The 16,454-nt window shown below is 34.3% G+C and overlaps 1 protein-coding gene across 6 annotated transcripts in view; it reads right to left on the reverse strand.

Moving 5' to 3' along the window:
- JMJD1C (jumonji domain containing 1C) overlaps positions 1 to 16,454 on the reverse strand; it is a 313,120-nt gene that overhangs the window by 17,294 nt on the left and 279,372 nt on the right. For 4 of the 6 annotated variants that reach the window (XM_045568265.1, XM_045568263.1, XM_045568267.1 and 1 more), the window contains 8 exons: positions 12,293 to 12,494; positions 8,765 to 8,979; positions 7,629 to 7,781; positions 4,619 to 4,708; positions 4,004 to 4,131; positions 3,587 to 3,800; positions 2,880 to 3,094; positions 1,967 to 2,245 (listed from right to left, as the gene is read on the reverse strand). In XM_045568265.1, the coding sequence (XP_045424221.1) occupies positions 1,967 to 2,245; positions 2,880 to 3,094; positions 3,587 to 3,800; positions 4,004 to 4,131; positions 4,619 to 4,708; positions 7,629 to 7,781; positions 8,765 to 8,979; positions 12,293 to 12,494 (1,496 nt within the window). Of the gene's footprint in view, positions 1 to 1,966; positions 2,246 to 2,879; positions 3,098 to 3,586; positions 3,801 to 4,003; positions 4,132 to 4,618; positions 4,709 to 7,628; positions 7,782 to 8,764; positions 8,980 to 12,292; positions 12,495 to 16,454 lie in introns of those variants that run through there. The other 2 variants (XM_045568264.1, XM_045568268.1) reach the window with 2 other exon arrangements.

Consider the following 16,454-nt stretch of genomic DNA (forward strand, 5'->3'; position numbering starts at 1 on the left):
CGTAAGAGTAACTGAAAAATGGTATTTACTAGGCTGGGCATGGTACTAGTCCAAGCTACTCCAGAGGTGGGAGGATTGCTTGAGCCCAGGAGTTCATGTCTAGCCTAGCAACATAGCAAAATTCCATCTTAAAAAATAAATAAAACAAGCAAAAATTAAAAAAAATTAAACATGATTATTAGGTATTCTTAAACTTCATAACTTAATAATATTTGGAAAGAATTAAAAAGTAAAAAAAAAAAACCCTCTAAATTCTGGTTAACTACTTGGTTGACTGTTTCATTAAACACTCTTCAAATGGGCTGATAAATATCCAACTCATAAAACAGGTCCAGCTATTAGATAATTACCACTGGCAATTCACATATTAGAAAGTGCCTATCCAATAACACTCTTATCCAGCCCTATGCTACTGTTTCTTACGGTAATCAGCAGTTTGGGAAAAGTAAGTAGATTTTTAAAAAAGACAGAGGTAAGCTAATAGCATATTAGAATAATTCAAAGCAGAATCCTTAGGCTATCATCATGATTTTCTTGAAATACTGTAAGTCTTCCTAATTAGACTTTTTGCTTCTGGTATTATTCTCCTCTAATTCAACTTCTAATCTGCTTTGCTATCAGTTACTTTAAATGTCAATCTGATTACATGGATTCCTCAATTAAAACTATCATCTACAGTATAAGCTCCTTAGAGCATGATATATAAAGACCCTGTATAATTCCCCTATTTACCTTCCTTCCCCTACCACTCTCGCACAGAACCCTCATTTACAGTCCGGATAAACAAACCTACTCAGAATTTCCCAAACTGATGATGCTCTTGTATATGTCCAGTCTCTTGTCCATCTAGCAAAATTTCCCTTAATCCCTGAGGAACAATTCAGAGTAGCTTTTTTGAACTAGTACTTGAGCTTTGCCATTCTCTTTTCTGGGTTTCCACAGCATTTTGAACCAAGTTCCTAGAACTTTTAACATATTTATGAAAACACTATTTTCTACCTCAAAAGACCACACAAAATTCAATTAAATTTTGACCTTGTAATGGCACGAGGGCTTCATGAAGACCCAACCAAAAAATATATACCAAATCTTATATATACACACACATAGGTGTGTACTTTTTCTGAGGTGAGGAACCAAGCTTTATCAGATTTTGAAAGATTTTAGTGACCTAAAAACATCAAGATTCACTACACTAAAATGGTTCTTACTCATTTTCACATAGCTTAATTTTATATCCTTAATGCCTCAGCACAGAGATTGAATTTTATTAGGTGCTCAATAATTATCTGGTAAATGAAAAAAGTAAAGTAAAATAGCAGTGATATTTTCCAGAAAGAAATAAATTGAAAATGATAATACCATCATGCATATAATTACATTTATTCATAATCTTTGCATTAATGCAGTATATTACCATCTGAAATAAATATCAAACATTGTATTAAAGCTTTTGTCAAAGAGAAAATCATTATTAGAGTAGTATGAAATAATCGAATTTGTCATTCAAGATTTGATGAACTAATTTATAAATGTTTTATGTATAAACATTATAGGCAAAAACATCTACATGATCATTTGTTTGTGAAAAATGCTTCTAACAGTGATTAACATTTTAATAGTAGATATGAATGTGCAAATTGGGTTCCAATATGAATCTTAAAAAAGGTGAGAAGGACTCAATTTTGTAAATGTAGGGCTTTATTAAATGTCTGCACTAATAAAAAATATAACAGCAAATAATCGCTGCTTCCTTGTTAATAATTCACATAAATGTGGCCAAAAAGCAGGGATTCGAAAATAATCATTCTGGTAATCCTTTCAGTATTATTTTTGATATCTTATTGCCCCACATATGTGTTTACTATTTCTTCCCCTATTTCTATTCCTAAGGAAGGAACCATTCTGTCTATTTAATCAGCTTCAGCTCTACTGAGAGTGTACTTAGTCAGCTTAAAATACTCACCTGTCCTTGTTTCCAACACTCTTTGAAAAGCTTCCAATTATTGCTATTCTTGTAATCCTTAAGCCATAAAATATGCTTCTCACAGATCCAAGAATGTGGTATATCACTGTACAAGTTATTATTTTCATTTATGGTAGATTTTCCACTTTCTTCGGGCTCTTCTTTAAGCTCTGGTTTTACACTTATCTTGGAGGTTTTATTTGGTGGAATTTTGTTTTCAACAACTGATGCAATTATGTCATCAAGAATGTTAGGCATAGTCCGTCCACTCTTGCCACTCTTTAAGAGAAAAAAATAAACTGAAAAGAATTGTATTTTGAGAGGAAATGTATACATTTTCCTCCCACATACTGTTAATTTTTTAACACCATCATTGCATTCAAGAATATGCATTTATGTTAGTGGATATGGATCCCTAGTCCTTACATTGTTCCTGGCAGATGAGGACTAGAAGTTTGGTGGTGTGAGAAACTGCCTGGTCTGCAGAACCTAGAAGAGCAGACTTCTTACCTTTCACATTGTTTTAGGGCTGAGGCACAGTGTACAGGCGGATGAAATCTCCCATACAATTTTAAAATTTTCATCTACCTAGGCAATTATTCTGCTTTTCTTTTTTAAAGCAAAATTTAATTTCTAGGTATTTTTCATTTCCATATGGTTTTCAAATTCTGAAGGGGCAACTTAGGGCTCTTCTGGCATCAAAGGGCCCTCTCCTCCCATCTTTCATTAAGGTTAGTGGAAATGCCAGCTTTGAAGTTAAGAGTTATAATGCAAATAAAGAACATGCCTAGCAATTTGGTACATTTGATTTCATCTGCATCCATTTATTGGACAGTTCATAGCCAACAGTCAACTATCCAACTCATCTCAATTAAGGCCCATATTAAAAGCAAAAATCTGGCATCACACTCACTGGGGCTCCCATTGAATACACTGGGGCAAAGGCAATGCCAGCATCTGTAGAGCCCACTCGTAGCTTGCCGGCTGTGGTGGTCAGCAAATCCCGTAAAGTTGACCCTTGTTCATTATTCTGGGACATAGGTGGTGATGTTCTGCCATTTGGAGAATCAGAGTTGTCTTGTTCTCCATCTTCTTTAAATTGCTTTTCGAGAGCAAATTCTTTGTTTTCTGAAATAAAATGTTTCACAAATTTTAACTCAAGCTGGCACCCTGCATTTTATAGTGCGAGATAAAAACTAAATCACTAGTGATTTATTCACCTAAACACAAGTCAGAGGATGAATTAGAGCCTTCAAAATGGCATCAAACATTCCGAACATGGAAAGGCCTTCCTCAGTATCTTAGACATGTGGTTGAATTTGGACCTGTCACTAATGAAAAATGCTGTTGCTGAGACAGCCAGAAAATATAGGCAACTTACAAATCTAGTACCCCAGTGACTTTATATGCTCATCCACAAATGATCCTGTAATTAATTTTGATGCACACAAGAGGGCTGGTTTCTAACAGGACAAATGCTGTATTGAACCTAAGCTATAACTGAAGCAAAAGACCAAAGTAAATTGTTTAATATCAGTATCAGTACTTTAATATGCAATAGTACATTGACGGTTATACTATAATCCTCTAATATATACTTAAATAATTAGTTATATTTACCTTTTTTTTCCTCTCTGGCTTTTTGCTCTGCAAGATCTGCTAACCAATGCAGTGGTGACTGGGATTCTGGAGGAGTTAACTTGCTATCTGTGCTTACATCACTTCCTGGACTGCTGTTGCCATTACCCTCAGACTTTTGAGGAGTATTTTGCTGCTGAGACTCAGGCATGCACAGAGAAATTTTATTACCATGATTAAGAACATTCTGTAAAACCTACAAAGGTAGAACAATTACCTTTTTAAACACTATTTCTTTAATTATTCAGAGTTAAAAGTAGTATTAATAGTGGTAAGAAATTTACACAGTAAGACAGAAAACACAACTCACAGCACACAAATCCTATACTGGATTTCAAATATCAAAGTTGATTAATTTAACCATGCAATCTATTTGAATAATTAGAGATTTTTACTCACTTGAGATACACCATTCATTGTAGGAAAGTTTCCAACTTGTAAATTCTGTTTGTTAGTACAATGACAATGGGATTTAATACCGTATTTTTCCCTAAGAGTGTGCATGGCATCTAGAAGATCTGTCAAAACTGCAAAATAAAATGGTAGTTAATAAAAAGATCACCACTAGTTATTACTATAAAATTTTTCTTATTTTATAGCAGTGGAGCTTTTCTTGTGCCTTTTATCTTTTCTTCTATATTTTCCCCATTCTATCTCTTCGATCTATCACAGAATTGATCATTTAACCAAATTTATGTTCTATTTTTTTTTCTCTTAGCTCTATTTTTAAAAATTCAGTACGTTCAAAATCTTAGAAAGCTTTCAATGGAAATCCAATAGGCTTTTTCATTACACTCTAGTTTTCCCCTTCTAAGGTGGTTCTTCTATGGCTTTCTTCATCACTGAGGCTGGGCTTGTCTTCTGAGATTTATTTATTACAGAGAATTTCCAATAACTCTGAGCAAGACAATTCAAGACTAGTAAAACTTTACCTCTCCATTGTATTATATTTCTAGATACTCCTTTAGCTGCTTCTTTAATTTAGAGCTGTTAATAATATATATTTATACTTACCAGAACCAGGTATAATTTGAGTTGGCATTAAATGTTTGTGATCATGAGGCTGCCCTTTTACACACTTCATCCAAGCATACAGTTCTTTATCTGTAAGATAACATATCTAGTTTTATATCATACTCAATGGTTTTTTGTTTTTTAAGGGACAGGGTCTCACTCTAACACCCAGACTGAAGTGCAGTGGTGTGATCATAGCAAACTGCAGCCGTGAACTTCTGGGCTCAAGCAATACTCCTGCCTCAGCCTCTCCAGTAGCTGGGACCACCAATATGTACCACCATGCCTGGCTAATTAAAAAAAATTTTTTTTTTTTGTATAGATGGGATCTTATTATGTTGCCCAAGCTGCTCTTGAACTGCTAGCCTCAAGTGATCCTTCTGCCTTGGCCATCCAAGGTGCTGGAATTACAGGCGTGAGCCACTGTGCCCAGCTGCAGGTTTTATAATTACAGAATCGATGGCTTGTGTATAAAGAAATATATAAAATGTCAGTGATAGGCTTCAGATATTTGATTCTTAAAAAACTGAAGTCAGAAAAGACAGTTCCACCCTTCTAAGAATTTTATAAAAACAGTGATACAGATATGATAGCCTTTTCTAAAATTACCACTCTTTATCATTTTTATTAGTCACCTGATTCTAGCTTCTCTGTAGCATATCTCTTTTTATCTTCTAGCTATTTTTTGTGCCAAACAGGGTTTATGCCTGATCCTAGTATTATATGCTAGTTTGATGTAAGTGTGAGGTTGCTGCTAACTCATATTCCTCTTATTCTTCAAACAGATGTAGAGGAACTGCCATGGGATGTGAAAAAGCTGGTACCATATAGCTATTATTAACTGATACTGTTGCCTTCAAACAAAGCTCAATTCCTGGAGTTGTAAATATATTAAAAGCCATAGCATGGGGCATACCATAAATGGGAAAAATATTTGATACCTTGATTTCAAGGAGAACTTTCTCTATAAATTTAGTGACAGACAGCTACTGATAATGTGGCTGTAAGATCTTCAGTATCACAAAACTCAAAAAACGCAGTATAAAAAAAATCTAGAACTATTGTTTCACAAAAAGTATAGATTAAATAAAATCCAAATCCAGTCTAAAACTGGTTACTTTTAAAAGATTTGACTTTCCAAAGCCTGCATGGTAAACTTGTAAATGTTTTCTGCTTATATTTTAGACACTTTTTGTTGACTGCCACTATTAAGCCTAGTCAATGTAAGTTTTATTACAATGCTTAACAGTAGAATAAATATATATAGATAACAATATAACCCAAGGTATAGGTTATACTTGAAAGAATGATACAGTGACTACCAGACTACACTTTCAAATTAACAGTACTATGAAAATTAGCAGAAATACAACTATTTAGGTTAGTATAAATACCGTATGTTGTTCAAAAAAAGGATTCATGGTAGCTTATTTAAATGTATACAATATAATAAGATACAATAAATTAAACTTTTTTAAATTTGGCAAAGGAAAAACAAAAGTAATATGAAACCAGAAAAAAATATATAAAATACATGTCATGAAGTTTTATAACAATGCAGCTAGTTCTACCAATTTGAAAACACCAAAATACAATTTTATGGTTTTAAAGGTATTTAACTGCCTACATTTCTTATTATGGTTTCACATTTTACTCATCATTACATGTTTTACTGCATAGCCCAGAAACACCTAGCTGTAAATGTTCATATGTTTCCATATTTGCTCAGGTTTCTTTAGTAAGTGCTGTGTGTATATGAAAGAGTCAGAGAGGGTAAGGTTTTAGTAGTTCCACCAGTGATACTGATGGCTAAATCATGGTACATTTATCTTATATAATATTCTCAAAAAAGAGGTGCCTGGGATGAAAACAACATTCACTGTTTTGAGACATTGACAGTCTGTCACTAAATATTTAGTGTTTTGTTATTGTTGTTATTGTTGAGACAGAACCTCACTCTGTCACCCTGGGTAGAGTGCAGTGGCGTCACTGTAGTTCACTGCAGCCTCCAACTTCTGGGCTCTAAGCAATCCTTCAGCTTTAGCCTTCCTGGTAGCTGGGACTACAAAAGCATGCCCCAATGTCTGGCTAGGTTTTTTTTCCCTTCTTTTTTTGGTAGAGATGGGGTCTCACTCTGGCTCAGGTTGGTCTCGAGCTCAAGCAATCCTCCTGCCTCCCAGAATGCTAGGATTACAAGTGTGAGCCACAGTGCCTGGCCTAAATATTTAGCTCTAATACTTTAAACAATTCTAATCCTCTCATTTCATCAGAACTTTACCTCTAAAAAATTACTTAGTATCAGTATTAGGTAGCCACTTCTAAAATTGCCTTGGATAAGCTTTTTCTAAAACACTTTCAATGTATTTAGTTACTTCCCTTTTCAAACTTTGCATTATTTCCAGCTATAGTAACAAGCGGAACATTGTTTTTGTGCCATTTTATTTACCTAGAAAGCAGAAATAATTGCTTCAAAGGCTGTTTAAAAATATAAAGATTTCTTTTGCATTGTCTCAGAACTGAGGGATAAATGGTGCTAATGGCAGCATATTCTTTAACATTTTCATTTGAAATTTATAGACCAATATTTAGAAAAATTAATTTATATTATGAAGTATTCAGTTATGACTTACAAGTATGACTGTGTAATTAACAGTTTCTAGGACTTCAGGCTCCTACACATTGCAGTCTTAAAGCAACAAGGCCTAACCTAAATTTGGGCTACATTAAGGAACTATTTGCTTGAAACGAGAGGGTGGATATACTCATCAGGCTAAAAGATATAGATGCCGTTTAATCCTAAAAAAACAAACAAACAAACAAAAAAACAAAACCAACAGAGCTTTTAATAAATTGTGATTATTCCTCCTCTTAAAAACAAATTTCACAAAACTTTCTTAACATGGTAAGTAAGGAAGGTAGGAAAAAAAACACATCAAATTTTCCAGATGAGTGATCCTAAAGAAAAGAAACATTATAAAAAACTTCAATTCATATAAACTTATCAACCAACCTCTAGAACTCTTCCTTTCCTTTGCCTTGTAACAATCTAAGCAGACCACAAATCCACATTTCTGGCAGACCCAATGAATGTTAAACAATGTTGCTTCACATGCATCACACATCTCTCGGACTCCTCTTACTGCTCTTTTCCAGGCAATTTTGGCTGAGATACAGAAAAAACAAAAATTTAAAGGCAAATATGCTGTTTTCCAAAGCAATTCTGGCTAAAATACAAGCAAAATTAAAAATGTAAAGGCAAACCAAGAACTTTTAAGGCTATATTAACTAAAGACTAATAAATTTCTTGAAGTAATTAGTAATCTTCTTCAGAAGACTCACAAATGATCATAAGTGATAAATAAAAATGGCTTACATCCAAGGCAGGGTTTTTCAACCTTGGCACTTTTTATATTTTGGGCTGAAAACTTCTTTGTTGTGGGGGGTAATCCTGTGCATCATAGGGTTATTTAGGGGAATCTGTGGCCTCCACTTATTAGATGCCAGCAGCATACCCCACTCCCTTCAGTTATGCAACCAAAAATGTCTCTAATTATTACCAAATGTCCCCTGAGGGACAAACAATTGATTTTATGAAAGGGAAGGAAAAGGAAAGGAAAGAAGAGAAGGAAAGGAAGGAAAATATTTACAGCATTAATTATGGTAGGTACTGTTAAGTGCTTTACATAAGTAAAACTAATTAACATAACTACTTTCTAAACAAATTTATGAGGTAGTTTCACAGACCTGCCTGATATTTACGGAGGTTTTTTGCCAAAGGTCACACAGTTAAACAAGTAGTAAAACTGAGATTCAAATATCCATAATTGGGATAGATTATATCTTTTTATGTCAAATGCTGAAATTTCACAATTTCACATCCAAAGTGGTTTTATCACTCTAATTTATGTTATAATGTCAGAAATACCAAAAAGCAAAATGTAATTGTGATTTCATAAATGGTTAATCTACTCAATTCAACCTCAGTAGGAAAATATCTGTAACCCTAAGTACACACAGGTGCATTTGTGCATAAAAAGGTGCCACTATCATAATTAAAAATCAACAAGACTAGATAATTAAACATAATTCAAAGAAAAGGTCTTAAAATGAAATTTGTACAGTTCATGTTATATTTAACTTCCTTACCATCCTTTTTTACCCAGGTCAAAGCTGTTTTTTCAGATGTTACTAACTGACAGAATTTATCACCTATTATATCCAAGATATATTTAGAAGTTTCTATGTCTAGTTCATCATCTTCATAATTTTCATGTGTCCATAAACTCATAGCTTCATCATCATACTGGTCAGGAGAAGAGAAACCATCTATTCTAACCACTCCATTTTTACTAAATGACAATCTGAAACATTAAAACATAAAAGCATTAGATATCAAGATATTAAGAAAACATAAGTACAGTTAAAGTTGTAAATTTATAATAAATTTGTTTACATTATAAACATATAAATTCTAACTTAAAAACAGGAATATAGGGTAGTTCTTCACACACATTAATTATCAAATTAATCAATTTAAATAACTCTCAGAGGTGTTACGCAAATGGCAATGATAAAGCAGCACCAATTTTAGGTTCTGTCAAGAAAGAAGATTCTTCCTGTCACTTATAGTTAAGTACTTTAATTCCTACCAAATGAAAACTACATTTAAGTGTTTATGTGTTTGATGAGTGACCAGTAAAAATGTGGGACCTATGTTGCCTAGACCAATACTGTTACTTTACACATAACCTAAATAAGGAATCACTAAAGTTGAAAATGGCCTAAAAAATCACCTTAGGATTTTCACCGGGATGACTAAAAAAAAAAAGGCAAGAACCCAACTAATGTGCTTACTTGCTCTTAGCTTCTGACATCCAAATCATCTACTCTATTTAGAAAAGTTTATGATAAATAGAAGGCAAAATTGCCATTCTCTTACTGACTGGTGGTTATTTCTCAAATATCTTGTACTTTACTCTCAAACAAGGGATAGCTAACATTTATTATATATATACTTTTTTAAAAAAAAAAAACCAAAACATACCTTTTACTTCTATTTCTCATACCTTTATTATCTTACCAAAGTTTCCCTCCTCCTCTTCTTTTTTTGACAGAGTCTTGCTCTGTTGCCCCAGGTGGAGTGCCCTGGTGTCATCATAGCTTACTGCAACCTCACACTCCTGGGCTCAAGCGATCCTCCTACCTTAGCCTCCCAAGTAGCTGGGACTACAAGCATGTACCACCATGACCATGCCTGGCTAATAATTTTTTTGTATTTTTGGTAGAGACAGGGTCTCGTTCTTGCTCAGGCTGTTCTAGAATGCCTGATCTCAAGTGATCCTCCCACCTTGGCCTCTTAGGGTGCTAAGATTACAGGCTTGAGCCACCATGTCCAGCCTCCTTCTTCTTTTTAAACCAAATTTCTTCCTTTGTCATAACCCATCATCTTCAGCTTTGTGTTACAATCTTTATGTAAACAATTCTTTCAAACTCTTCTTAGATTTTCTTATCCCCTCAAACCTACTTTCCTCTTGATTCTTTTTATCATCTCTTCTGCACTTCTATGTGTACTACCTCCTATAACTATTCCCTGAAATTGTCTGTCCACTAGGGATTGTTGGCCACAAAGACTGTGAAGTAAAGGAAAAGAACTACTAATACATATTTTTTTGATCTCTACTGGATTATGAGCATAGAGTATTTATCATAGTAAGGTGTGTCCTAACTTCTTAGAAAGAAGAAGAAATTAGGAAAATAATTGCAACAAATAGCACATTTCATACATGCATATAGAAGAGATTTGTCCAGGAAGTATTCAGCCATGTAATATGAAAACTAGAGATTTACTGAAGAAGACACAAGAAACACTGTTCGAAGGACAATGACTCCTTAGTCAGTCCCCTTCAAAGTAGGCACCTTAGGACCTCACACAGTTCTCCCAGCATCTCTTAACCTAACCCGTACACATTCAACATTCTCAGGTGTCCTGCCTGTTTGCAGGCCTTCCAGACGTGGACCACTTTTAACAGATTCTCAACCATCTTTGAAGCATTTATGCCACACTTATATTGGCACTGCACTCACTGCATGGTGCCCGAAAGCCTTCCGAATCATCTGAGTAGTTCTTTCTTACTGAAAAATGTTCAAGCTTAATGCAAAATCTGATGCAGATTTGTTGCTCTACTTGCTACTCGCTCAGTCATTTTCAATGTGATGGCCATACAGTACACATCCTCACTCAATGGTGTCTAACATCGCACTGAGTAGTACAGTGAAGTCATTGTTCATGCATGTGCATTCCATTCCACTCTCCTTGGCTGCCAGGTTACATGGATATAGCACAATCCACTCACGTTATATTAACAATGGCTGGATACTTTCTGGACAGACCTTATGTATACACACATATGAATGAATGGGACTACACTAAGGACTTTGTGTACTTTATCTCATTTAACTTTCATTAAACCTCTCTAACTTAGGTACATTTATCATTCACATTTTGCAGAAGAGACAGGCTTAGTTGTACTCCTACTATAGTTAATAAAGTCACATAGCAACTTTATTAAATATAAAGCGACAGAGTTGGGATTCACAATCAGGAATGACTGATTCTAGAATGTGAGACACACATTAGTCTTTACTGGGTAGGTTATCTAGCTATTCTTAGTTGAACTGTTACAAGTCTGTAAGCTTTTAGTTTTATTTATTTATTTATTTATTTATTTTTTTGAGACAGAGTCTCGCTCTGTTGCCCGAGCTAGAGTGAGTGCCGTGGCGTCAGCCTAGCTCACAGCAACCTCAAACTCCTGGGCTCAAGCAATCCTCCTACCTCAGCCTCCCGAGTAGCTGGGACTACAGACATGTGCCACAATGCCCGGCTAATTTTTTTCTATATATATATATTTTAGTAGGCCAGATAATTTCTTTCTTAGTAGAGACAGGGTCTCGCTCTTGCTCAGGCTGGTCTCGAACTCCTGACCTTGAGCGATCCACCCGCCTCGGCCTCCCAGAGTGCTAGGATTACAGGTGTGAGCCACCGTGCCCAGCCAGTTTTTAGTTTTAAAGTAATATTCAGTAATATTAAATCAGTACATAGGTTAATAACTGTTAAGTGGTTTTTATATTTTACTACAAAACCTGTGACATGTGACATGGTACTAATAAATTGTCCTTGTCATTTTATAACTCAGATTTCTCCAGCTATAAATATTTAATGTATGGGTAATAAAAGTATGGGTACTGTGATGGAATGTGTCGACTTAAGCTTAATAGCCTATATTGTTTACTTAGATTTATAGACAATTTGTGATTACTAAAGCACAAATATGAATATTGTTTTAGCCAAAGTATATAAATTTTTAAAAAACTCCTTAAACAAAAACCAAACTGCTGTTTCCTATCATTTTCCAGAAAAAAACACTAACATTTTCTCATTAAGGAATAAATTTCTTGGAAGAGAAAAGCCATAAGGAACACAGGTAATAATGTATGTATTTAGTTCAATAGTTAGCTACTGTTAAAATTTAGCACAAAAAATTTAATATTATTTTACAATGTTTCAGAAACATGGAGACTCAAAAGACTCATTCCTCTATACAAAAGGGACCTTTGGCATAACAATATAATTTCTAATACCAATATATTTTTTCCCAATTTCATATTTTCACTTACCGTCTAAAGTAGTAAAATCTACAAAATACTGGTGAGTGAGTTGGTTCTTCTCCTTTTTTACTGCGAATAAGTCTACATTCTCGGCACTTTTGTAAATTAGGCCCTATCTCACAGCAGGAATCATCCTGTAAAAAGGATTCCCCAGTTTGCTTCAGCTTCTTGACTTTACGCCAATCTTTTAATACTGAGCGAGGAATGCCAGCTGTAAAATCAGTAGGAAAGTTTTAGCAAGATTATGTTTTATAAAAAGTTAAACCCCTTGAGATAAAATTCAAGTCAGTCACATAATGATGACAATACAGTAAGACTGTAGAAAAGAAGCAAAGATGTTAAGAATTCTAGTTACTGATTAATAACTAAAAAGTCCACAACAGCCTATCTATTTACTTACTAACCAAATGAATCACTCTTATGTCAGTATACTTGGAAATGCAGAATTGTGTAACTTTTCCAGCTGGCTGAACTCTTTACATATTAAATATTTATATATGTATACTAGCAAACATGAGAATCATTCATATTCTATGTAAAACATAACTAAAAATACAGTCCTTTCTATACTGAAATTTGGTTTACTGAGGAGGCAGCTCTTTCAAGATCCACAGCAAGAACCTAAAGACCAAAAATCTCTATACTTAGAAATTACATGCTAGTTTCAACATGTTTCTACTGAAATACTTAATCTGATTTTCTAAGTGTGGCTCATTGAGACAAGTGATTTTATAAAACCCATATTTGAAAGAAAAGGGCCTAAGATATTTCTCCTAATATCTTTTCCTTAATACCCTGCATTTGCCATCAACATACTGATGGCAGCAGTACCTTTTAGAAAAATAAAAAGGTTTGAAGTAAAAGGAAGAAAACTAGTTGGGCATAGTGGCTCACACCTATAATCCTAGCACTTTGGGAGGACTTGGTGGGAGGGTCGCTTGAGGCCAGGACTGCAAAACTGTCCTGGGCAACATAGTGAGACCCCATCTCTACAAAAAATAGAAAAATTAACCAGCTATGGTGGCCCGCGCACCTGTAGTCCTAGTTACCTGGGAGACTATTATTGTGCCACTGCACTTCAGCCCTTCAGCCTGGGTGACAAAGCAAGACCCTGTCTCTAAAAAAAAAAAAAAAGAAAGGGAAGAAAGAAAGAAGCCAATATTAACTTAGCTGTCTTTATTGATGAAAACAAAAAGCATTGAAGACGTGTAAAGGAAAAAAGTGAACCATGTAATCTAATATTTGCAAAAGAAAAAAAGTCAATTCATCTATGTACTCTACACCATTGTTCCACCACATCTGTTAAGTTGAGCCTAACAAATGTTAAGAACATTGGCTCAAGCAATCAGTCATCTATATAGAGCAGGAGGAATCTCTAGAACATGAGGAACCCTCAAAATTAAGTTTTGACTATTAAATTTAAAAATATATATTTATTTAAAAGCAAACTAGGTTGGGACTAGCAAATACTTGTTGACTCTAGTTTATAAGTGTACTTACTCCACCCATATTAATACAGCTGTATATCAGACAATAGATTTATATAGTTTGCTATTTCTGTCATGTTGAAAGAATAAACTGTATTTCCTGCCCTGCATTTTCTAACCTACACTTGCATTTTCTAATCATGCTTATTTTGTGGAGAGGTACTATTCTCCTGAGACTAGTTCCTTCTAGCAGAGACTTGTAGCAAAACTCTTGCCCAGAGCTCCACTATTACTTATTTGTTGATAGTATAAGTAGTACAATTACAGAATGATCATCTATCTTACTAGAGAAAGTACTGTGTTTAAACTATAGAGTAGCCCATGTGAAATGCGGTCTAATTATTAAGCACTTCTAGGATTGCTGCCTGGTTCTTTACAATTACATGCTTTCCCTCCTCTTCTGTCTCTAACTTAGGGCAAGGAGCCATTTAGCTTAATCCACTAGAAAAACACACATGCATATACACACATAGACATAGACTGCCCCCCCCCCCCGCACATAAAAGGTTTTTATTTCCTCCATTGTATATAAGACAGATGTTTTCCTATAGATTGGTATAAAAAGTTCAGAGCTTTTAAAAGTAAGAATAAATGATTGAATTGTTATACTGCTGATAAATCTTTATTTGGCACACTTGCTTTTAATCATTTATTTACTTTTTAATTTATTACACTAGAATAAACTAAATGCGATCTATTATATTTTGACTAGAAAATAACTTTAACCAATATGCTTTTAATTCCAGATAATGGAACAGTTCAGAGTATAGATCACCATACCACTGTTAACAATTTAAACAGCACTATAATAAAGAACCAGACATTATAAAGCAAATCTCAATTATGTGACACAAAATAGGCACTGAGAGCTTTTAAAGGAAAAAAAAAAAAAAAAAAAAGAATTTTAAAGACAGGAGGGCCCAATTCATATGGAGAACTTTTGATATTATAGTTTTTGTTTCTAGACTAGGCCAAATATGAGTGTAGCTAACTCCTTTTATAAATTTAACTGTTATAGTATTTGTACAGTAAATATAATTCCATCCTTCAATTCTATATATCTATTGGCAATATCTAAACTCAAAGTTTGAGATTAATATAGTCAACAAAAAATACCTAACTCAATGAGTATTTCTTCTTTCATAAGAATCTTTTTAACCCTAGTTCTCTATTAGCAAATCCACAAATAGCTGCTCAAGCAATAGAAAATTGGGGAGGAAGAAAATAAGAGACAAATAAATGCCAACCTTTAATCTCTGATATTCTATCCCCTTAAAAATATTTTTTGGAGATACAGAAATTAACTCTGATCATAGTTATTAAATCATTGGTTGTATATCATAGGACTTACAGACATACTTAAATATGGTGGGTAATTTCAGGTTATAAAATAAAATTATGTAAAAATGAGTCATGGAAAAGCAGCCAACTTTTAATTAACAGAAACAAAAGGCAGCAATATGAAGACATTCCAAAACAGTAGATACAGCAAAATCTATTAATCTGCCTTTAGAATATATTGAGAAACACACTGTGTGTATAAAATATATAATTACACATGTATAATAGTGTATGCAATCATAATACGTCCTCTAAGTATAAGCTTAACTCAACTCTTTTTGATTGACCATGACTGATGACAACCCCACTAAACATTAGAAGGAAAATGGTCACATTCAATCCATAAAGTAGATAATTCACTCAGGTTTAGAAGTTCACTGACTCAGGACAACTCTCAATTTCAAGAACTTTTCTGACTCAGGAGGCTGAAGCAGGAGGATTGCTTGAGCCCAGGAGTTTGAGGCTGCAGTGCACTATGACTGCACCTATAATTAATTAGCCATTGCACTCCAGCCTGGACAACATAGTGAGACCCTGTCTCTAGAAAAAAAAATTTTTTTAAAAAGAACTTTCATAGATAGCTCCGAATAAAAGTATACTCTGCCCATAATTAATAGACGGCATTTAATAGTGACTTAATATTACTTTGGACTTGGTGAACAAATAGGATAAATAGCCTCTGAAGATAAATGCTAGGTACCAAGTAGAGGAGATCTGACATCATAACCTATGGGAATAAAGGCACTCATTCTGGCCTGTCTTAGAACTCTTACTTGGGAATATGAACATTCAGTCTCAAGATGAAAACAGAGTATGTACTTCATTAACAGTTATTTATAAATTTATCTTCACAGGAGTTTTCTATTGTTAAAAGCTGGAAGATTCCTATCTGTTTTCTTTTTTCTGAAAGTTTAACTAAATAAATATCTAACACCAAAGGAAATGTTATGTGAGACAGAAGACAATTATTGACCACACTGAATCTATTATAAATTCATGGGGGGAGTGGTGGTGGTAGTAAGGAGAACACATGAGAAAAAGCAATATTGTATATAATCCAATATTCAAATGAATGGCAGGTATTCTTCGTTGTCAATCTCCCTGTCTTCTGACTATATCTGCATTTCAGTCAGTCAGTCTCTCTGTCTCTAGTTGAGTTTGTCCTTCTTTCACTTTCTGACTGTCCTTTTCTATGTATGCTTCCATCCTCCTGTTTTTGTCTCCTTCACTTTGCCTTTGGTTTCCACACAAGCATGTGGGAAAACCTCATTCAGAGAAATGGCATAAATAAGAGCCTCCAAGCATCCGAGTGCTTGTGAAAGTACTTCTTGAGTGTCCACATT

Source organism: Lemur catta, chromosome 14, assembly GCF_020740605.2.
Source record: "Lemur catta isolate mLemCat1 chromosome 14, mLemCat1.pri, whole genome shotgun sequence".
Taxonomy (NCBI): domain Eukaryota; kingdom Metazoa; phylum Chordata; class Mammalia; order Primates; family Lemuridae; genus Lemur; species Lemur catta.